At 38.3% G+C, this 23,270-nt stretch overlaps 1 protein-coding gene and 1 long non-coding RNA gene across 3 annotated transcripts in view; one reads left to right on the forward strand and one right to left on the reverse strand.

The window, feature by feature from the left end:
* Positions 1-17,194, forward strand: part of Kdm5d (lysine demethylase 5D) — an 83,280-nt gene extending 66,086 nt beyond the window's left edge. For both annotated transcript variants that reach the window (NM_001446699.1, NM_001419852.1), the window contains 14 exon segments: positions 464-583; positions 708-902; positions 1,176-1,357; positions 1,436-1,560; positions 1,699-1,846; positions 10,239-10,335; positions 11,146-11,504; positions 13,038-13,176; positions 14,032-14,211; positions 14,350-14,487; positions 14,670-15,266; positions 15,685-15,766; positions 15,896-16,095; positions 16,191-17,194. In NM_001446699.1, the coding sequence (NP_001433628.1) occupies positions 464-583; positions 708-902; positions 1,176-1,357; positions 1,436-1,560; positions 1,699-1,846; positions 10,239-10,335; positions 11,146-11,504; positions 13,038-13,176; positions 14,032-14,211; positions 14,350-14,487; positions 14,670-15,266; positions 15,685-15,766; positions 15,896-16,095; positions 16,191-16,538 (2,910 nt within the window). In that variant the 3' untranslated portion in view covers positions 16,539-17,194.
* The window catches only part of LOC147997934 (uncharacterized), a 28,115-nt gene continuing 21,937 nt past the window's right edge, over positions 17,093-23,270 (reverse strand). Inside the window, exon 4 of the long non-coding RNA XR_015647388.1 lies at positions 17,093-17,214. This is a non-coding gene — a long non-coding RNA (uncharacterized LOC147997934). The remainder of the gene's footprint in view (positions 17,215-23,270) is intronic.

The raw sequence follows: 23,270 nt of genomic DNA on the forward strand, positions 1-23,270 counted from the left end.
TACAACAGATTCTTTTAAACAATATTTTGTTTAAAATAAGTCTTATCATTTAGGTCTTTCAGATAATATCTGTTTTGAAAAATGGTTTAATTGTGGTTTTAAAATTGCTTTTGCTATTATCACCTGTATGAACAGAATGTGAAAGTCAGAGATATAAGAGCTTAGAATTTGATCTCCTGGTTTTTTGGGGGTTTTGTTTTGTTTTGGTTTTTGCTAAAAATATTTTTGATACTGTATTATCTTTCCTTTGAATTCCACATCATTTTGCTTTATAGATTCTTCTGTGTATATCACATTTAGTCTTCACAGTTTCATTTTCTTTGTTCACTTATACATTTGAAGATAGTCTTTAATTTCTAATCTTTTCTTTTTTGAATCCATAACAGAATTTGATTGTACTTATAAGTTTATATTCATCATTATTTCTAACATACATACTTCTGATTTCCCTTCTGTATTTCAGGTTGTTCGTACAAACCAGTGTGCAGGGGAATTTGTCATTACTTTCCCTCGTGCTTACCACAGTGGCTTTAATCAAGGCTATAACTTTGCTGAGGCAGTTAACTTTTGCACTGCTGATTGGGTAAGTCTAGGATGTGGTGGGCCTGCAGGTAGAACTATATAAAGAATATGAATAGAGGTTATTTTGGAGAAACTATGCTTCATGGTTTCTAGGTAGCCATATAGAATCTCAAACACACTTACAGCTACCTGTTGGACGCCAGTGTATTGAACACTACCGCCGACTCCGGCGCTATTGTGTCTTTTCCCATGAGGAGCTCATCTGCAAAATGGCTGCATTCCCAGAGAAGTTGGATCTAAATCTAGCAGTGGCAGTTCACAAGGAGATGTTCATTATGGTACAGGAGGAGCGGCGCCTACGGAAGACCTTGTTGGAGAAGGTGGGTGGTAGAAACCAGGGCTAAGGACTCATCAAGTATATACTATGTTAGAGACACAGACCAATATTAAGTAAGCACTTTATGTCTTCTCTTTAATTCATGCTATTGGAAATGTAAGGGCAAAGATTGTATGTGTTTATGTGTTTTTCTTCCAATTTCTCTACAGCTATCCTTACAAGCTTAAGCCCACAGCAGGGCTCAATATTGGCTGTGGTGGGGTGTCCACATCACTGCTCCTAGTCTTTACAGTATATGTGGGTTGAACACCCCCAGGGCATCACGGAAGCTGAGCGAGAGGCCTTTGAGCTACTCCCAGATGATGAGCGTCAGTGCATCAAGTGTAAGACCACGTGTTTCCTATCAGCCTTGGCCTGTTATGACTGTCCAGATGGTCTTGTCTGCCTTTCTCATATCAATGATCTGTGCAAATGCTCAAGGAGCCGACAGTACTTACGGTGAGTATGGGTCTTATATAAAAAAGATAGAGGAAATACAGATCTAGGCCCTATATTCTTATCCTGGTCTTCCTCCAGGTACAGGTACACATTGGATGAACTGCCTGCTATGTTACAAAAGTTGAAGATTCGGGCCGAGTCATTTGACAACTGGGCCAACAAAGTACAAGCAGCCCTAGAGGTAGAGGACGGACGGAAACGGAGTGAGTAGTAGAAATTGAAGAACGTTCGAGCTATGATCAATTATTTATTTATTATTTTTTACTTTCTTCACTATTCTAAAAAACTCCTATCTTCCCAAAACACTCTCTTGGAACGTTGACTCTTTTTTTTTTTTTTAGGTTTTGAAGAGCTAAGAGCACTGGAAACTGAGGCTCATGATAGACAATTTCCTAATAATGACCTGCTTCAGCGATTGAAGAAATGTCTTACTGAAGCAGAGGCTTGCATTTCCCAAGTCCTAGAACTAGTCAATAATTCAGAGGACAGGTATGTTAGAAAACAAACAAAAATGAGTGGGGACTTAGTTCAGCTGTAAAATGTTTAACCAACAAGTGCTAGACCCTGGGATGTCATGAGCTTCAAGAATGAAAGAGAAAAACAGAAGCAGACAAAAGTAGGTGACTATATGAAATTAAATAACAACAACAACAAAAAAATTGTGTAGGCTAAAATAGAATTCTTGTACGAAAAACTTGTATGTCATATATGACCAGTTGGAATTCAAAACTTACATAGACTTCTCAGTTTAAGTGGTTGTATCTCTGGACTAGGGAGATGACTCATCTTTTAGAAGGCTTCCTAGCTTGTTAGAAGTCTCATTCCCACTAAATAATTGGCTTATAACTGCTTGTATCTTCAGGTACAGGAGATAGGACATGCTATCAGTATTCCACAGACATACAAATGGCATACACTGTCACTCAGATTCCCATACAAGTTTCTTTTTTTCCTTTTTTTTCTTTATTAACTTGAGTAACTATTTCTTACTTACATTTCGATTGTTATTCCTTTTCCCAGTTTCCGGGCCAACATCCCCCTAACCCTTCCCTCTCCCCTTTGATATGGGTGTTCCCCTCCCCATCCTCCCCCATTACCGCCCTGCCCTCAACAATCACATTCACTGGGGGTTCAGTCTTAGCAGGACCCAGGGCTTCCCCTTCCACTGGTGCTCTTACTAGGATATTCATTGCTACGTATGCAGTTGGAGTCCAGGGTCAGTCCATGTATAGTCTTTGGGTAGTGGCTTAGTCCCTGGAAGCTCTGGTTGCTTGGCATTGTTGTTCATATGGGGTCTCAAGCCACTTCCAGTCCTTTCTCTGATGCCTTCAACCGGGGTCCTGTTCTCAGTTCAGTGGTTTGCCGCTGGCATTCGCCTCTGTATTTGCTATATTCTGGCTGTGTCTCTCAGGAGAGATCTACATCCAGTTCCTGTCAGCCTGCACTTCTTTGCTTCATCCATCTTGTCTAATTGGGTGGCTGTATATGTATGGGCCACATGTGGGGCAGGCTCTGAATGGGTGTTCCTTCTGTGTCTGTTTTAATCTTTGCCTCTCTCTTCCCTGCCAAGGGTATTCTTGTTCCCCTTTTAAAGAAGGAAGAAGCATTCGCATTTTGGTCATCCTTCTTGAGTTTCACGTGTTCTGTGCATCTAGGGTAATTCGAGCATTTGGGCTAGTAGCCACTTATCAATGAGTGCATGTGTGTTTTTTTGTGATTGGGTTAGCTCACTCAGGATGATATTTTCCAGTTCCAACCATTTGCCTATGAGTTTCATAAAGTCATTGTTTTTGATAGCTGAGTAATATTCCATTGTGTAGATGTACCACATTTTCTGTATCCATTCCTATGTTGAAGGGTATCTGGGTTCTTTCCAGCTTCTGGCTATTATAAATAAGGCTGCTATGAACATAGTGGAGTATGTGTCTTTGTTATATGTTGGGGCATCTTTTGGGTATATGCCCAAGAGAGGTATAGCTGGATCCTCAGGCAGTTCAATGTCCAATTTTCTGAGGAACCTCCAGACTGATTTCCAGAATGGTTGTACTAGTCTGCAATCCCAGCAACAATGGAGGGGTGTTCCTCTTTCTCCACATCCTCGCCAGCATTTGCCGTTACCTGAGTTTTTGATCTGAGCCATTCTCACTGGTGTGAGGTGAAATCTCAGGGTTGTTTTGATTTGCATTTCCCTTAGGACTAAAGATGTTGAACATTTCTTTAGGCATTTCTCAGCCATTCAGCATTCCTCAGCTGTAAATTCTTTGTTTAGCTCTGAACCCCATTTTTTAATAGGGTTATTTGTCTCCCTGCGGTCTAACTTCTTGAGTTCTTTGTATATTTTGGATATAAGCCCTCTATCAGTTGTAGAATTGATAAAGATCTTTTCCCAATCTGTTGGTTGCTGTTTTGTCCTAAGCACAGTGTCCTTTGAGTTACAGAAGCTTTGCAGTTTTATGAGATCCCATTTGTCAATTCTTAATCTTAGAGCATAAGCCATTTGTGTTTTGTTCAGGAAATTTTCTCCAGTGCCCATGTGTTTGAGATGCTTCCCCACTTTTTCTTCTATTAGTTTGAGTGTATCTGGTTTGATGTGGAGGTCCTTGATCCACTTGGACTTAAGCTTTGTACAGGGTGATGAGCATGGATCGATCTGCATTCTTCTACATGTTGACCTCCAGTTGAACCAGCACCAGTTGCTGAAAATGCTATCTTTTTTCCATTGGATGGTTTTGGCTCCTTTGTCAAAATAATGTGCCCATAGGTGTGTGGGTTCATTTCTGGGTCTTCAGTTCTAGTCCATTGGTCTATGTGTCTGTCTCTGTACCAATACCATGCAGTTTTTATCACTATTGCTCTGTAATACTGCCTGAGTTCAGGGATAGTGATTCCCCCTGAAGTTCTTTTATTGTTGAGGATAGTTTTAGCTATCCTGGTTTTTTTGTTATTCTAAATGAATTTGCAAATTGTTCTGCCTAACTCTTTGAAGAATTGGATTGGTATTTAGATGGGTATTGCATTGAATCTGTAGATCGCTTTTGGTAAAATGGCCATTTTTACCATATTAATCCTGCCAATCCATGAGCATGGAAGATCTTTCCATCTTCTGAGGTCTTCTTCAATTTCTTTCTTCAGAGTGTTGAAGTTCTTATTGTACTGATCTTTTACTTGCTTGGCTAAAGTCACACTGAGGTACTTTATATTATTTTGGTCTATTATGAAGGGTGTCGTTTCCCTAATTTCTTTCTCAGCTTGTTTCTCTTTTGTGTAGAGGAAGGCTACTGATTTATTTGAGTTAATTTTATACCCAGCCACTTTGCTGAAGTTGTTTATTAGCTTTAGTAGTTCTCTGGTGGAACTTTTGGGATCACTTAAATATATTATCATATCATCTGCAAATAGTGATATTTTGACTTCGTCTTTTCCAATCTGTATCTCCTTGATCTCCTTTTGTTGTCTGACTGCTCTGGCTAGAACTTCAAGAACTATATTGAATAAGTAGGGAGAGAGTGGGCAGCCTTGTCTAGTCCCTGATTTTAGTGGGATTGCTTCAAGTTTCTCTCCATTTAGTTTAATGTTAGCGACTGGTTTGCCGTATATGGCTTTTACTATGTTTAGGTATGGGCCTTGAATTCCTATTCTTTCCAGGACTTTTATCATGAAGGGGTGTTGAATTTTGTCAAATGCTTTCTCAGCATCTAATGAAATGATCATGTGGTTTTGTTCTTTCAGTTTGTTTATATAATGGATCATGTTGATAGTTTTCCATATATGAAACCATCCCTGCATGCCTGGGATGAAGCCTACTTGATCATGGTGGATGATTGTTTCGATGTGCTCTTGGATTCAGTTTGCCAGAATTTTCTTGAGTATTTTTGCACCGATATTCATAAGGGAAATTGGTCTGAAGTTCTCTTTCTTTGTTGGGTCTTTGTGTGGTTTAGGTATAAGAGTAATTGTGGCTTCATAGAAGGAATTCAGCTGTGCTCCATCTGTTTCAATATTGTGGAATAGTTTGGATAGTATTGGTATGAGGCCTTCTATGAATGTCTGATAGAATTCTGCACTAAACCCGTCTGGACCTGGGCTCTTTTTGGTTGGGAGACCTTTAATGACTGCTTCTATTTCCTTAGGAGTTATGGGGTTGTTTAACTGGTTTATCTGTTCCTGATTTAACTTCGGTACCTGGTATCTGTCTAGGAAATTGCCCATTTCCAGCATATTTTCAAGTTTTGTTGAATATAGGCTTTTGTAGTAAGATCTGATGATTTTTTGAATTTCCTCTGATTCTGTAGTTATGTCTTCCTTTTCATTTTTGATTTTGTTAATTTGGACACACTCTCTGTGTCCTCTCGTTAGACTGGCTAATGGTTTATCTATCTTGTTGATTTTCTCAAAGAACCAACTTTTGGTTCTGTTGATTCTTTGTATAGTCCTTTTTGTTTCTACTTGATTGATTTCAGCTCTGAGTTTGATTATTTCCTGCCTTCTACTCCTCCTGGGTGTATTTGCTTCTTTTTGTTCTAGAGCTTTTAAGTGTGCTGTCAAGCTGGTGACATATGCTCTTTCATGTTTCTTTCTGCAGGCACTCAGAGCTATGAGTTTTCCTCTTAGCACAGCTTTCATTGTGTCCCATAAGTTTGGGTATGTTGTACCTTCATTTTCATTAAATTCTAAAAAGTCTTTAATTCCTTTCTTTATTTCTTCCTTGACCAGGTTATCATTTAGTAGAGCATTGTTCAACTTCCACGTATATGTGAGCATTCTTCCCTTATTGTTATTGAAGACCAGCTTTATCCCGTGGTGGTCTGATAGCAGGCATGGGATTATTTCTATCTTTCTGTATCTGTTGAGGACTGTTTCATGACCAATTATATGGTCACTTTTGGAGAAAATACCATGAGGTAGTGAGAAGGTATATCCTTTTGTTTTAGGATAGAATGTTCTATAAATATCTGTTAAGTCCATTTGGTTCATGACTTTTATTAGTCTGTCTACATCTCTGTTTAATTTCTGTTTCCATGATCTGTCCATTGATGAGAGTGGGGTGTTAAAATCTCCAACTATTATTGTGTGAGGTGCAATGTGTGTTTTGAGCTTTAGTAAGGTTTCTTTTACGTATGTAGGTGCCCTGGTATTTGGAGCATAGATATTTAGGATTGAGAGTTCATCTTGGTGGATTTTTCTTTTGATGAATATGAAGTGTCCTTCCTTATCTTTTTTGATGACTTTTATTTGAAAATTGATTTTATTTGATATTAGAATGGCTACTCCAGCTTGCTTCTTCCGACCATTTGCTTGGAAAGTTGTTTTCCAGCCTTTCACTGAGGTAGTGTATGTCTTTGTCTCTCAGGTGTGTTTCCTGTAGGCAGCAGAATGCGGGGTCCTCATTGCGTATCCAGTTTGTTAATCTATGTCTTTTTATTGGGGAGTTGAGACCATTGATGTTGAGAGATATTAAGGAATGGTGATTATTGCTTCCTGTTATATTCATATTTGGATGTGAGGTTATGTTTGTGTGCTTTTCTTCTCTTTGTTTTGTTGTCAAGACGATTAGTTTCTTGCTTTTTCTAGGGTGTAGCTTGCCTCCTTGTGTTGGGCTTTACCATTTTTTATCCTTTGTAGTGCTGGATTTGTAGAAAGATACTGTGTAAATTTGGTTTTGTCATGGAATATCTTGGTTTCTCCATCTATGTTAATTGAGAGTTTTGCAGGATACAGTAACCTGGGCTGGCATTTGTGTTCTCTTAGGGTCTGTATGTCATCTGTCCAGGATCTTCTGGCTTTCATAGTCTCTGGTGAGAAGTCTGGTGTAATTCTGATAGGTCTGCCTTTGAATGTCACTTGACCTTTTTCCCTTACTGGTTTAAGGATTTGTGTGTTTTGACTATTATGTGATGGGAGGATTTTCTTTTTTGGTCCAATCTATTTGAAGTTCTGTAGGTTTCTTGTGTGCTTATGGGCATCTCTTTATTTAGGTTAGGGAAGTTTTCTTCTATGATTTTGTTGAAGGTATTTACTGGTCCTTTGAGCTCGGAGTCTTCACTCTCTTCTATACCTATTATCGTTAGGTTTGATATTCCCTTTGAGTTCTGGATTGTATGTTTTGGACCAGTAGCTTTTTATGTTTTACATTATCTTTGACAGTTGTATTGATGATTTCTATGAAATCTTCTGCTCCTGAGATTCTCTCTCTATCTCTTGTATTCTGTTGGTGAGGCTTGTGTCTACAGCTCCTTGTCTCTTCCTTTGGTTTTCTGTATCCAGGGTTGTTTCCCTGTGTTCTTTCTTCATTGCTTCTATTTCCATTTTTAATTCCTTCAACTGTTTGATTGTGTTTTCCTGGAATTCTTTCAGGGATTTTTGTGATTCCTCTCTGTAGGCATCTACTTGTTTATTAATGTTTTCCTGTGTTTCTCTAAGGGAGTTCTTCATGTCTTTCTTGAAGTCCTCCAGCATCATGATCAAATATGATTTTAAATCTAGATCTTGCTGTTCTGGTGTGTTTGGATATTCAGTGTTTGCTTTGGTGGGAGAATTGGGCTCCAATGATGCCATGTAGCCTTGGTTTCTGTTGCTTGGGTTCCTGCGCTTGCCTCTCATCATCAGATTATCTCTGGCATTACTTTGTTCTGCTATTTCTGACAGTGGCTAGACTGTCCTATAAGCCTGTGTGTCAGGAGTGCTGTAGACCTGTTTTTCTGTTTTCTTTCAGCCAGTTATGGGGACAGAGTGTTCTGCTTTCGGGTGTGTAGTTTTTCCTATCTACAGGTCGTCAGCTGTTCCTGTGGGCCTGTGTCTTGAGTTCACCAGGCAGGTCACTTGGAGCAGGAAGGTTTGTCTTAACCTGTGGTCCTGAGGCTCAGGTTTGCTTGTGGGGTGTTGCTTATGAGCTGTCCATGAGGGCAGCAGCCAGGAGGACCTGCGCCGCCTTTTCGGGAGCCCTGGTGCACCAGGGACCCAGATGGTGTTAGGTGTTTTCCTCTGGCGTCAGAGATGTGTGCAGAGTGCAGTCTCTTCTGGCTTCCCAGGCGTGTCTGCCTCTCTGAAGGTTTAGCTTTCCTCCGATGGGATTTGGGTGCAGAGAACTGTTTATCCGGTCAGTCCCTTCAGGTTCTGGAGGTGTCTGGGGCACAGGGACCTGCAGCTCCAGTGACCCTATCTACCGGTTCCCAAAGGCCATATACAGTTTCCTCTTGGGCCAGGGATGTGTGCACGAGGGTGGGCAGTATTGGTGGTCTCTTCCGCTCTGCAGTCTCAGGAGGGCCCACCCCAATACAAGTTTTAAGAAGAAGAAACTCAATATTGGGCAAATATAATGAGAATTACAACATAATAGAACAACATGTAGTATGAACTAGGAATTTTTTAACTGGACATTTTCGAATATACTTTACAACTTATTATGCATTACTATGAAAGATGCCCTTCATGTTAGCAAATCTTACAAAATTGTGAATATCAGAATTCTTTTTTTTTTTTTTTTTTTTTGGTTCTTTTTTTCGGAGCTGGGGACCGAACCCAGGGCCTTGCGCTTCCTAGGTAAGCGCTCTACCACTGAGCTAAATCCCCAGCCCCCAGAATTCTTATACAGTTAAGTTTTGCCTATATCTTTAGATAAAAAAAAATCTTTACTTGTGTATGTATAAGTGAGGAACTGAGGACGTACATACAGGCTAGAAGACAACCTGACTCATTCCTTAGGCAGTAACTATGTTACATTTTTGTGTTGTTTTGAATAAAAGATACGTTGTCTTGGAAGTCAGTAATTTTCTAAGTAGACTAGACTTATTGGCCACCAGACTCCAGGGATTAATATGTTTTTATCTGGGATAATTAGCATGTATCACCAGTCCTAGCTTTAAAAAAAAACTCTTTACCAGCTTTCTACATGTACCAAATGAAATTTGGGCCATTTAACCCCCATTATATTCTCTCCTTCTCCAAACTGACATCGTCCCAACAAATTCTCTCCAACTACTTTGTTTTTAGTGTGTGACCCATTTAATTCAATTATAATTGCTTGTGTAAGTGTAGTTTTATTAACTACGATATCACTTAAGAGATACACACCTATCCCATCAAGTACTTAACCACCTTCAGCCCTTCAGTGAAGATGAGGGTCATTTGAATTCCCTCTTGCATGTATAATGAAATTAAGATGGTGCTCAGACTCTAAATTTTTTCATTAAAATATGATTACCTCATGGGAGTACCTTTTCCAGGATCATGCTCCCTCCCCTATCTCTACCCTTTTTTCTTTTGAGCAGATGGACTCCCATTCCCCCTGAGTATCCTTCACCCTGGTCTATCAAGTCTCTGCAGAATTAGGTGCATCCTCTCCAACTGAGGTCAGACAAGGCAGCACTGTTAGACTGAGCAGATACTACAGTTAGACTACAGCTTTAAGGAATAGCCTCCACTTCAGTTGTTGGGAAACTCACTTGGAGACCCAACACATCACCTAAAATGTGTGTATGTGTTGGGTGGGAGGTGGGGGAGGTGGGAGAGAGGGGTGATCTGCATTGACAATTGTAATCTTTCAGAATTCTTTATATTTAACTTGACTCTTTTTCTACTTTCTGTAACCATTCCTTATTCCTTATTAAATATTTTTTAATATTTTAATGATAATATCTCATGGGGGAGGTTTTTTATTTTTTGTCTGTGATGTTGTGTAAGGTTTTTGTACATGGACAGCATCTTTCTCAGAATTGGAAAACTGATTTTACTAAAATAAATCTTTGCTATAGTATTTCTCCTTTTTATGTCCAATATACATACATAGTCATATATACATGCATATATGTGGTGTATATGTGTGTTTGTATTATTTTTTCAGTAAGGCAGTGGCAGGTTTACTAAATAACCTTTTTTCCTACAGGTTAGAAACACCACAACTCACCCTGACTGAACTACAGATTCTTCTCAAACAGATGTGCACTCTGCCGTGTACCATACATCAGATTGATGAAGTTAAGGTGAAGAGCAGCCAAGGATAGTGAAATTTTTGTTAACAGGAGATACATGAGAGGCATCCTAAGTAATAAGGAGTCATAAGAGCCTGATTGTTCTAAAGAACAACACTCCTCTTTTTGTTTTTGGGGGGTTGCTTTGTTTTGTTTTGGCCTGGTTTATTTTACTTACACTCAGCAAGCATTTACTGAAAGAAGGAATTGAGCTTGAATACAGAGGGTCAGTATTAGTCAGGGTTCTTTAAAGGAATTTAAAAATAAGCTCTCTAAAAGATGTACTGGGATAGCTTACAAGCTGTGTGGTATGTCGATTAGCAGTTGTAGAAAGGCCAAGAACTAGCAGTTAAAGAACCCTTATAAAAGCAGGTTTATTCTTATCATTGAAGGAGACTGAAGTCTCATACGTTCCTTATACTTTTAGTTTTACACTATAAAAAAGATATTCTCTAAGTAAACATTACATTAAAGATACTAAGCAGGTATTAAAACTGCCTACACATCGAAAGCTAGAAAATACTAGAAAAATAATAATACTAGAAAAATGAAGCTTCCTTTTTTTCTTTTTCAGTTTCAAGAGCGTTTTCTCAGTGATAGGATTGTATTAAATTGTTTCAGAAAATTAAATTTAAATCTAGATTATTAAAGAGAACATGGAATATTCTGACAAAGTATTTCATAATAAATGGAACATAGGGAAAAAAGATTGAGGATAAATTAATAAAAATCTATTAAAAGGATTTATAAATAGATTATTTAGACAGATTACTTGATTATTTAGATACTAAAAATCTTCATTTTTATTCTAAAATTTTGCAGGATGTTCTGCAGCAGGTGGAGACATATCAAATTGAGACCCGTGAGGCTCTAACTTCACTGCCTTATAGTTTAGAAATACTTCAGTCCCTGATGGAAAAGGGACAGCAGCTTCGTGTGGAAGTTCCTGAAGCTCATCAACTTGAAGAGCTGTTGGAGCAGGCACAATGGCTAGATCAAGTGAAGCAGGCCCTGGCTCCCTCAGGCCAGAAACACTCTCTGGTCATCATGAAGAAACTTTTGGTTATGGGTACCAAGTTAGCCTCCAGCCCTTCTGTGAACAAAGCTCGAGCAGAGCTACAAGAACTGCTTACTATTGCAGAGCGTTGGGAGGAAAAGGCCCTTTTCTGCTTAGACGCTAGGTAAAAAATAACTTCTTGCCATTTGTATTCTCCTTCAGGCCTTTATTAAGGCTGTTTCAGAGTATAATTTTCATTAGATGTTTTAGGCATCCAGGATAGTACCTAAGCATCCTAGGTTAACCTAGTCCTGTGTATGTAAAATGTCATGCCAACCTTTAAGATTTTTTTTTTAATTAAAAATTTTTGTATATGTGCTGCCGAAGCAAGCACATTAATTAAAAATTTTATATACTATATTTGATCATATAAGGAGATCTTTCTAGCACTCTGTACTTTTCCTATATGCCCAACTTTATATTTTCTCTCTTTCCCTCTCTTAAAAAAACAAATCAAATTTTCAAACTTAAAATTAGAAAACCAATAAGATGAAAAATAATAAAATAAAACATACACACAAAACATGATGTCATACTTGACTGGAAAAAGCCAATATTTCTTCTCACAGTGCATGTCAATTACAGTTAGCCTTCTGGTTAAGGATGGCAATTCGTGTCAACTTACCCTCTCAGGGATTTTGTCTCATTTAAACTTGTATAGGTCATGTGTTTACTGTCAAGGGTCTATGGGTTCACATGTGTACCAGTCCAGAAGACACTTTTCCTGAAGCTATCCTCTATCTCTGGCTCTTACATATGATCCTTCTTTGCTGCAAAGATTGCTGCTTAAGCAGAGGGATTTGATGAAATAATCTCATTTTAATCTGAGTGCTAGGTCCAAAAGTTCTCATTCTCTGCATAGTTCACTTGTAAGTCTATGTTAACTCTCATCTACTACAAGAAGGTTTTCTGATGAAAATTGAACAGTGCTCTGATTTGTACTTATAGCAGAATGTCATTGCTATGTTCCTTTGTCATCATAATAGTCTTGTCCTCATAGTGCCCTAACAAAGCATCTTATGCCACTAAGTGAAACCTCTAGTCCCAGAAATAAGTTATATTTTCTTGAGTTAGTGGCCCAAGGAGTCCTGTGGATCCCCAACCCCCAAGTCACAAGCTTTAGCCTAAACTATTGGTTTCTCTTCGTCACCTTGCTAAACATACGCGATTACATAATTCAACAGAAAGAAATTGATCTGGTTTCTAACTAGAAGCTTTACCCCCTACTGATTACATTTGAGTACCATCACAGTAATTGAGGAAAAATAGCAATATCACCCAGATGCAAACCTGAGTGCAAGATATTGGTGCAATAGTGGCGTTAATGTTATGACACCACTTTTTGCTTGTATTTATAGCCCATTCTTGAGACCCATATATAACATATCTAATAGCCAAGGACCTGAAAGTCATAGGCCTGGGGAAATCTTTTAGTACTTTTAAGGAAAAATCATAAGTGTATTTTTTGACTGAGTTTGTTCTCAGATTATCAACATGATTTTTGCAATATATAGGTGATCACTATATCCTTACTAAGACATTATTATTCACTCACTTTATGAAAAAATGTATTGCTTATACTTTTAGCAAGAAACTAGGACTATACACATGCAACTATAATATTAAATACAAATTTCTTTTTCCCAAATATTTTTAGCCAAAAGCATTCTCCAGCCACTTTGGAAGTTATAATACGTGAGGCAGAAAACATCCCTGTCTACTTGCCTAACATCCAGTCTCTCAAGGAAGCTCTGACTAAGGCACAGGCTTGGATTGCTGATGTGAATGAGATTCAAGTGAGGATCATGATTTCTTCTTCTTCTCCTTCTCTTCCTTCTCCATCTCTTTCTTCTTCTTAGATTGATTTGATTGATTGATTGATTGATTGATTGATTGATTGATTATGCAGTGCTCTGCCTGTATGCATACCTGCAGGCCAGAAGCGGGCCTTAGATCCCAATACAGATAGTTGTGAGCGACCATGTGGTTGCTGGGGATTGAACTCAGGACCTCTGGAAAAACAGCCAGTGCTCTTAACCACTGAGCCTCCAGAGGATCACATATTTAACTTTGCTACCCAGACCTGCAAGATGAAGAGAGACATTCTACTATTTCAGTTTTTTATAGAATTAGGGTTGTGGGAAGAATTGAAGAAGGAAAGTTAGCTAAGTTAAGGTTATCAGGATAAAAACAAGGAGGAGACAATGATTTGTGTCCAAACTTACAAAGAGTTAGTCAAAACAAGAGTAAAGAAACAAGTGACTAAAATCAGCCTTTTCTATTTTGATTCTGAGCCAGGAAAAGGAAGAATTTTATGAGAAATTTTTCCTTTTTAAAAAATAAGTCTGGGGGCTGGGGATTTAGCTCAGTGGTAGAGCACTTACTTAGGAAGCGCAAGGCCCTAGGTTCGGTCCCCAGCTCCGAAAAAAAGAACCAAAAAAAAAAAAAAAAAGTCTGTATTTCATCTGCACTATGATTATACAGTATGATATATAACAAATATATCAACAAATCTAGGGGGTTGGGGATTTAGCTCAGTGGTAGAGCGCTTGCCTAGGAAGCACAAGGCCCTGGGTTCGGTCCCCAGCTCCGGGAGGAAAAAAAAAAATCTAAACATAATACGTGGCACAATTGAATTGTACCTTCCACAGAATGGTGATCACTACCCCTGTTTGGATGATTTGGAGGGGCTTGTAGCTGTGGGTCGGGATTTACCTGTGGAGCTAGAGGAACTAAAACAGCTGGAGAATCAGGTACTGACAGCACATTCCTGGAAAGAGAAAGCTTCTAAGACTTTTCTCAAGAAGAATTCTTGCTACACACTGTTGGAGGTAAGATCTGATTCCTTTTACCACAGCATTTTCTGTGCCTGACCCTGGTTGTTGAGAAGTGCATAAGTGAACGTGAATTTTTGGGACATTTCAGGGAGATGAAGGGTAGTAATCCCCCTTTCTTCTATCTTCTAATAGGTTCTCTGCCCATGTGCAGATGCTGGTTCTGTCAGCACCAAGCGCAGTCGGTGGATTGAAAAGGAGATGGGGTTATACAAATATGACACAGAATTGCTGGGGCTTTCTGCACAGGATCTCAGGGACCCAGGTTCTGTGGTAAGCAGCTTATGTGTATGTCCCTGAAAAGAAGGTAGCCTAGAAATATATTGGTTGGTTCCCATAAGCAGACCATTTACGCACTGAGCCTATTACTTTAATTGGGAGAAGGTTAAAAGAACTGAGTAGTCTAAGAAGAGGATGGGATGCTCAACAGCTTTTCTCTGTCCTGGGTTCAATAGATCATGGCCTTTAAGGAAGGGGAAGAGAAAGAAAAAGAAGGTATCTTGCACTTGCGTCACATCAACTCAACTAAGCCCAGTCCAATGTCCTCATCAATCAATGCCTCTGCAACCTCCATCTGTATATGTGGGCAGGTCCGTGCAGGAGTAGAAGCTCTGCGGTGTGATCTCTGTCATGACTGGTTCCATGGACAATGTGTGACTGTACCCCACCTACTCAGCTCCTTAAGGGCTAGTCATACCTCATCTCAACTGCTAGCTTGGTGGGAATGGGACACCAAATTCCTGTGCCCACTGTGTATGCGATCAAGGCGTCCACGACTGGAGACCATATTGTCATTGCTGGTAGGACTACAGAGACTGTCTGTAAGGCTGCCTGAGGGTGAGGCCCTACAATGCCTCACAGAGAGAGCCATTGGTTGGCAGGGCCGTGCCAGACAGGCTCTAGCTTCTGAGAATGTGACTGCTTTGTTGAAACAGCTAGCAAAATCCCGCCAACAACTACAGGATGAATTGAGACATGAGAAGCCGCCTACATCTCATTCAGGTCTTCCCTCTGAGTGTCTCACAGAGGATAGTGACAAGGATATCCTTAAGGTAAGCTGTTCCTGTCTAGACTCCTTTCACCTTCAAATTTCTATATTCTAAATTGTTAAGACCATCCTTAAGAAGCTGCTGTTATCAATGTTCTTTATCAGTGTCAGTCCCTCTCCCCTGTCCTGCATCATTCTAGATTACTGGTACTTGCAGCACTATAAATATTAGCAGTTCCCAACCTTTGAGTCATGAGCCCACAGAGGTTGAATATCAGATATCCTCAATATAATATATTTACATTACAATTCCTAGTAGCAAAATTATATTTATAAGTATCAATGAAAGAGTCAAAGCATTTGGAAGGTTGAGAATCACTATTCTATGTGCTCTGAGTAAAAGTTTCATTTACAGAGGATATAAAGAGCTTAATTTTTTTTCCAATTTGATTAAAATAATCAGTTCCTGCTCTTCTTCTCAGGAAGAGGAGGAGTTGGTACTAAATGAAGACATGCTGAAAAATTCTGAGAAGATTGTTCCAAAGGAAAGTTCATGTGAAAGAGGTATATCTTGGTGTTTGTAGGCTAATGAATAAATACCACCAAAATGACTTACTGCGTCTTTAGCTCTTTTGTAGTAAGGAGAATTAGACCAAAGTCATATTTTAAAAGAGCTGTCCTCAAACCTTCCAGGTGAGGAACTGTTGCCTTCGCTATTATCCCAATTAACTGGTCCTGTACTGGAACTGCCTGAAGCCACCCGGGCCCCACTAGAGGAGCTTATGATGGAAGGAGATTTACTTGAAGTTACCCTAGATGAGAACCACAGCATTTGGCAGCTGCTGCAGGCTGGACAGAATCCTAATCTAGAGCGGATTCATACACTTCTAGAGGTGAGATGTATTATGGATAGTCCTTGGTATCAGTACAAACATAATACTTGACATGAACCACATACACCTTATTCTTCCTTGTCTGTGTATTGTAGCTTGAGAAGCCTGAGGACCCAAAGAATTGGTCAGAGGAACAAACACCAGAGAGGCGGCAGCGGCGAAGGCAAAAGGTCGTTCTGAGTAGAAAGGGTGAGGATCTTACTCAAAAAGAGCTAGCATCAAAAAGAGCTAGGAGTTCAAGGATTAAGCCTAAGGGAAAACAGTTTCAAGAGCCAATACACGGGGATAATGTGCTCTTGTCACACCATACAGAACATACAAACATCTTAAAAGGGAACATGAACAGTGTACAAGGGAAGGATCCAAGCCCTTCATCTACTTTTCCTTCCTTACCACCTTTGCTACATCTCTCTTATTTTCATCAGCAAAAATTACAACAATAGTATGTGATTATTTTTTTCCTTGCTTAGTCTTTCCTTCCTTAAGCCTTTCTCCTTTCTCTCTCCCTTTTTCTTTCCTTCCTCCTCCTTTCTCCTTTGTTGTTCCCTAGCTTCCCTCCATTTTACTCTATTCTCTGCCCTTAATTCCCTCAGATTCCCACAAAATATTTATTCCTTACCTACAGCTTGACTACAAATTATTTTATCCTTACTCCTAATACATGTTTATGCCTTCGTTCCTAAGAACTATTCCATTTACATGTTTCCCAAAATTTTATCAACAATATTTCTGGAATTACTGTAGATAAAGTGATGTTCTTGTTCTTAGTTACCTCTATTCTAATCTGGAGAAGCAAAAATAAAATTTGAGAATGCTAAAGTTTATTAATCTTTATTTTTAAATCCTTCATCATCCTCTGTGTAATTCCACATCGTGTACTTATTAAAACAAGTGTTTTTTATTTTATATTTTTATTCCATTTCTTACCTTTTTCTCTTTGGTTCACATTCTAAAAAAAATAGTATTTTGTAATTCTTAAGGAAAAAGAATACAGGAATGCAAACTTACCATAGTTGTTTATTTTTAATTTTGTTTCTTTTGTTGTTGGCTTTTGTTGTTGTCATTAAAAAAATAAATAAAACATTTGCTTGGGACTGCATCTGACTTGTACTTCTTGAACTATGGGAATAGAAAACCAAGGATGGAAATCATTGTTGTGGGAATCAACAAATTTGTTTCTGGTCTTAATACTTGTCTGTATCTGGATTCTGGGTTCTCTTTGTTTCTTGATACATGTTGTCTAGGTAATGTCTTCATAGCTGTAATGTCCTAGCAAGTGTCAAATAAGATGACTCTTCTTACTTTCTCCTTTAGACATTGTTTTAGTGAACTTATAATTTTTCTTATGTACTTCCTTTTGCATCTTAAATTTTATAACTTCAACTTCATTTTACTCCCTCATGTGTACTTCTCGTTCTTATTCAATTCATTGGTTGTTATACTTTATTGTACAAGGTGTAAGTAAGTCAAGAGCATATAATACCAACTCAGACACTATTTTACTTAATTTCTTTCAATTATCAAACATCAATTTTTTTCCTAGCTTACCAATACTAGTTGTCTTGTTCATACTTAATCCGTTGTTTTTCTACAGTCAGTCTATCATGAAGTTCAAGTTTATTACTAAAAAATAATTATGGTCCCTTACCACAGTTTTAAGGGGTTTTTTTTAATACAATAGTGTTTAATTAATTTATTTATTTTCAAGTAATAAGCTTCTTTATATCATTTCACCCAAATTTAGTTTTTGTTAAATCTTCCCTCAACTATTTCCTCTCTCATATCTTTGTGTCCTCATCCTTGATTAGCCCTTACTATTTAGAGGCTGGAGAGATGGCTCAGTGGTTAAGAGCACTGATTGCTCCTCCAGAGGTCCTGATTTTAATTCCCAGCAACCACATGGTGGCTCACAACCATCTGTAACTTCAGTTCCAGAGAATCTGATGCCCTCTTACAGGCATATATGCAGGCAAAACACCAATGCATATGAAATAAAAATAAATTATTTTTTAAAAACCGTATTATTCCTCCATTCCCTTTTATGGTGCATTATATATTGTTAATACCCCTATCTTCTATTTTCTAGCCTGTTTTTCTTTTTACAGGGCTCCTTCTAATTTTTGAACTTCTATAGTACCCAAAGCTAACCATACAATTATAAGCATCTGGAGCTTGGATATCCCTATGAGTGAGACTAAGCAGTATTTGTGTGGCTCTAGCTTAATTCACTCAGTATAGTTTTTTCTATGTTCTACCCTTTTCCATAAAATAAGTTGATTTCATCTTAATTTATAACTGAAATGAGTTCCACTGTGTATATGTAGTATAATATCAAACCTATAGGCTAATTGGATTTTCTAGCTATTATGAATGAATATACCTGAAATTAATATAAGCAAATATCTCTGTAGTAAGATATGGAAAATCATCTCATTCACAGTTTCCACAAAATAAATCAATTCATGTTTATTTTTCAAGAAATTCAACCAAGGAAGTGGAAAAAAAATAACCTGTATGCCAGAAACTTTTCCTTAATGGTCAAGAGAGAAATTAAGAACACGATAAGAAATGCATGCTGACAGGAGCCTGATATAGCTGTCTCCTGAGAGTTTCTGCCAGAGCATGACAAATACAGAGGCTGATGCTCACAGCCAACCATTGCACTGAGCTTGGGGTCCCCAATGGAGGAGTTAGAGAAAGGAGCTGAAGGGGTTTACAACCCCATAAAAACAACAGTATCAACCAACGGACCCCCGAGGGACTAAACCACTATCCCAAGAATACACAGGGATGGACTCATGGCTCCAGCTGCATATGTAGCAGAGGATGGCCTTGCAGGCATCAATGGGAGGAGAAACCCTTGGTCCTGTGAAGGCTCAGTACCCCAGTGTAAGGGATGCTAGGAAGGGGAAGTGGGAGAGCATCCTCATAGAGGCTGGGGGAGGGGAATTGGATAGGGGGGTTTCCAAACAAGAAACCCAGAAAGGGGTTAACATTTGAAATGTAAATAAAGAAAATATCCCAATAAAAGAAGAAAAAAAAAGAACACTACAAGATAGGTGCTATGCTCATGAATTTAATTAAGCAAGCAGTATTGTAAAAATAACTGCCTTGCCCAAAGTAATCTATAGATTTATTGTAGTACCTCTTAATTCCCAGTGACATTCATTTTATAAAATTAGAAAAATAATCTTTTTTTAAAAGATTAAATTAAAAAATTATTTTAATTTTTTAAAAAATTAAGTATAAATGATTTAGTTACAAAAATCCCAAGGGGAAAGGATAAGGTAAGAGATACCACCATACATGATTGTAAAGTATTTCAAAAACATAGTACCAAAACTGGCACACTACAGGTACAAACACAGACATGAATATCCATGGAACAAAACAGGATATCAAGTCATAATCCCACAAAGCTACAACTACTTGGTTTTTTACAGAGGCCAAAAATACATATTTTTGGAGAAAAGGCAGCCTCTTTAATAAAAACTTTTGGGAAAACTGAATATTCACACAGTATTTTGTCACATAGTAGAAGAATTTTTTTATTTTAATTGGCATAGGAGTTAATTATCGTAAGGTTACATAATAATTGATATAAACACATGAAGTCATTTTTCAAAAATTACTTTCTTTGTATCAGTAAGTATGAAAGAAGGCCCCTGGTTCTCAAAACAGATCCACAGGGTGTTAGTGGGAACTATGATGTGGCAGAAGATTTGAGAAATCTCTTTAACAATCTATAATGTGGTAACTGTAAATTATATACTATTATATATTATTAATGTAGTAAGGAAGCAGCCAAAATCAGAAACATTTTTATATGCTTCATCCACTAGTTGTTTTTTAATTAATTCTGCTGAAGGAATGAGTTCTGGCCCTGTACAAACCATGCAAAATTGGAATATAAAGTTTTCGTAATAATCTTGTGCTTCATTAGTCATATTAGTCATTGCTGGAGCAACAAAGGTGTTCACCAAAAGAATTTAAAGAACAGAGGTTTGGGACCACATTTTACTTGCAGCTCTTAAGGTTTCAAACAACTTTAACTTGTCGTTGACACCTTTTTCATTTGAGGTCGTAGAATATTCAGTTTGCAGCAGTGATTAAGGAAAGCTTGAAATCCCCACAGGTCCTCCTTTAATTATCCTAATAACTTCTTTAATTTTTAATTTTTTGAGACAAAATGTCATCTAAGAATACACATTTTTTCAGGTATGATTCTTCAAATTTCACTAGTTTCCATATAATTCTAAACAGCTTCCATGTTTGTTAAGTACTATGACAATGACACTACACTCTGAATATTAATTTATGTTATTTTCATACTTAGACTTTTTAAAATTGGATATTTTATTTACATTTCAAATGTCATCCTCTTTCCTGGTTTCCCCTACACAAACCCTCATCCCATTCCTTTCTACCTGATTCTATGTGAATGTTCTCCCGCCCACCCATACATACCTGTCTGACTGTCCTGGCATCCCGTACATTGGTGCATCAAGCCTTCTACAGGACCAAGGACCTCTCCTGCCACTGATGCCAGATAAGGCCATCCTCTACTATAGGTGCAGGTAGAGCAATGGGTCCCTTCATGTGTACCATTTGGTTAATGACTTAGTCCCTGGGAGCTCTGGGGCATCTGGTTGGTTGATGTTGATCTTCCAATAAAGTTGTAAACCCCTTCAGCTTCTTCAGTCCTTCCCCTAACAGGGTCCCCATGCTCAGTGTGATGGTTGGATGCAAGCATCCGCATCTGTATTTGTCATGCTCTGGCAGAGCCTCTCAGACATACATATCAGGCTCTTGTTAGCAAGCATTTCTTGGCATCAGAAATACTGTCTGGGTTTGGTGTCTATGTATGTCTGCATATGGGATATATTTCTGGCTGACCATTCCTTCAGTCTCTGTTCCACTCTGTCTCTATATTTCCTCCTATGAATATTTTTGTTCCCTCTTCTAAGAAGGACTGAAGCATGTACACATTTGGTCATCCTTCTTGAGGTTCACGTGGTCTGTGGATTGTATCATTGGGTAATCCAAGCTTTTGGGCTAATATCCACTTATCAGTGAGTGAATACCATGGGTGTTATTTCGTGATTGGGTTACCTCACTCAGGATGATATTTTCTAATTCCATCCATTTGTCTATGAATTTCATGAAGTCATTGGTTTGATAGCTGAGTAGTATTCCATTGTGAGTTGTACCACATTTTCTGTATCCATTCCTCTGTTGAAGCACATCTTTAGAGCTTCTGGCTATTATAAATAAGGCTGCTATGAACATAGTGGAGCATGTGTCTGTGTTATATGTTGGGGCATCTTTTGGGTATATGCCCAAGAGTGGTATAGCTGGGTCCTCCGGTAGTACAATATCCAGTTTTCCAAGGAACCTCCAGAGTGATTAACAGAGTGGTTGTAACTAGCTTGCAATCCCACCAACAATGGAGGAGTGTTCCTCTTTCTCCACATCCTCACCAGCATCTGCTGTCACCTGAGTTTTTAATCACCATTCTGACTGGTGTGATGTGGAATCTCAGGATTGTTTTGATTTGCATTTCCCTTATGACTAAAGATGTTGAACATTTCTTTAGGTGTTTCTCAGCCATTCGGCATTCCTCAGCTGTGACTTCTTTGTTTAGCTCTGTACCCCATTTTTAATAGGGTTATTTGGCTCTCTGGAGTCTAACTTCTTGAGTGCTTTGTATATTTTGGATATTACCTCTCTATCTGTTGTAGGATTGGTAAAGATCTTTTCCCAATCTGTTGGTTGCCGTTTTGTCCAAATGACAGTTGCCTTTGCCTTACAGAAGCTTTGCAGTTTTATGAGGTCCCATTTGTCCATTCTTGACCTTAGAGCATAATATAAGCCATCGGTGTTTTGTTCAGGAAAATTTTCCTAGTGCCCATGTGTTCGAGATGCTTCCCCACTTTTTCTTCTACTAGTTTGAGTGTATCTGGTCTGTTTAGATGGTTTATCTGATCCTGTTCTAATTCTGGTCCCTGGTATCTATCTCAAAAATTATCCATTTTCTCCAGAGTTTCCAGTTTTTGAGAGTATAGGCTTTTGTAGTATGATCAGATAATTTTTTTAATTTCCTCTGTTGTTCTGCCTCCCTTTTCATTTCTGATTGTCTTAAATTGTGAAGCACCCACCTCGACTAGCAAGGAAGATGCAACACTGTTGGATTCTTCTCAACAGCCTTTATTGCAGGAACACCTCATTCTTGATTTGGGGGGCCCGGGGGAACAAAGGCACTCGCCTTAAATAGGAAACAGACAGTGGCTGTAAACTTGTCCTCTGGGGATTGGTGGAGTGAGAGATACCTTATTAACATACTTATCACCCTGGCCTTGTAAATGCCAAAAGAAGGCCGAAGACACGGCTATAATGGTTGTAATACCACAAATGACCACTAGATGTCAGCGCCATCTTTAGCTGCTCCCAACAAATTTGGGTATTGTCTCTGTGGTTAGTTTGGCTAAGGTTTTATCTATTTTGTTGATTTTCTCAAAGAACAAGCTCCTGTTTTTTGCTGATTCTTTGTATAGTCCCTTTTGTTTCTATTTGGTTGATTTCAGCCCTGAGTTTGATTATTTCTTGCCCTCTACTTCTCTTGGGTGTGTTTATTTTTTGTTTTACTTTTAGGTGTGCTATTACACTGCTATTGTGATGCCTGTTTCTTATTAGAGGTATTACAATTCTTGTGTATGTTGTACTTTCATTTTCATTAAAATATAAAAAGTATCTAATTTCTTTCCTTATTTCTTCCTCACCAAGTTATCATTGAGTAGAGAGTTGTTCAGCTTTCTGTGTGGGCTTTCTGTTGTTTTTCTTGTTATTGAAGACTAGTCTTAGTTCATGGCGATCTGATAGAATACATGGGATTATTTCAGTTTTCTTTTATCTGTTGAGACCTGTTTTATGACTGTTATATGGTCAATTTTGGAGACGGTACCATGAAGTGCTGAGTAGAAGATATATTCTTTTGTTTTAGCATGAAATCTTCTATAGATGTCTGTTAAATCCATGTGATTCATAACTTCTGTAAGTTTCACTGTGTCTCCATTTAGTTTCTGTTTCCATGATCTGTCCATTGATGAGAGTGTGGTGTTGAAATCTCCTACTACTATTATGTGTGTTGCAATGTATGCTTTGAGCTTTAGTAAAGT

The sequence above is a fragment of the Rattus norvegicus genome, chromosome Y (genome assembly GCF_021556685.1).
Source record: "Rattus norvegicus strain SHRSP/BbbUtx chromosome Y, alternate assembly SHRSP_T2T, whole genome shotgun sequence".
Classification (NCBI taxonomy): domain Eukaryota; kingdom Metazoa; phylum Chordata; class Mammalia; order Rodentia; family Muridae; genus Rattus; species Rattus norvegicus.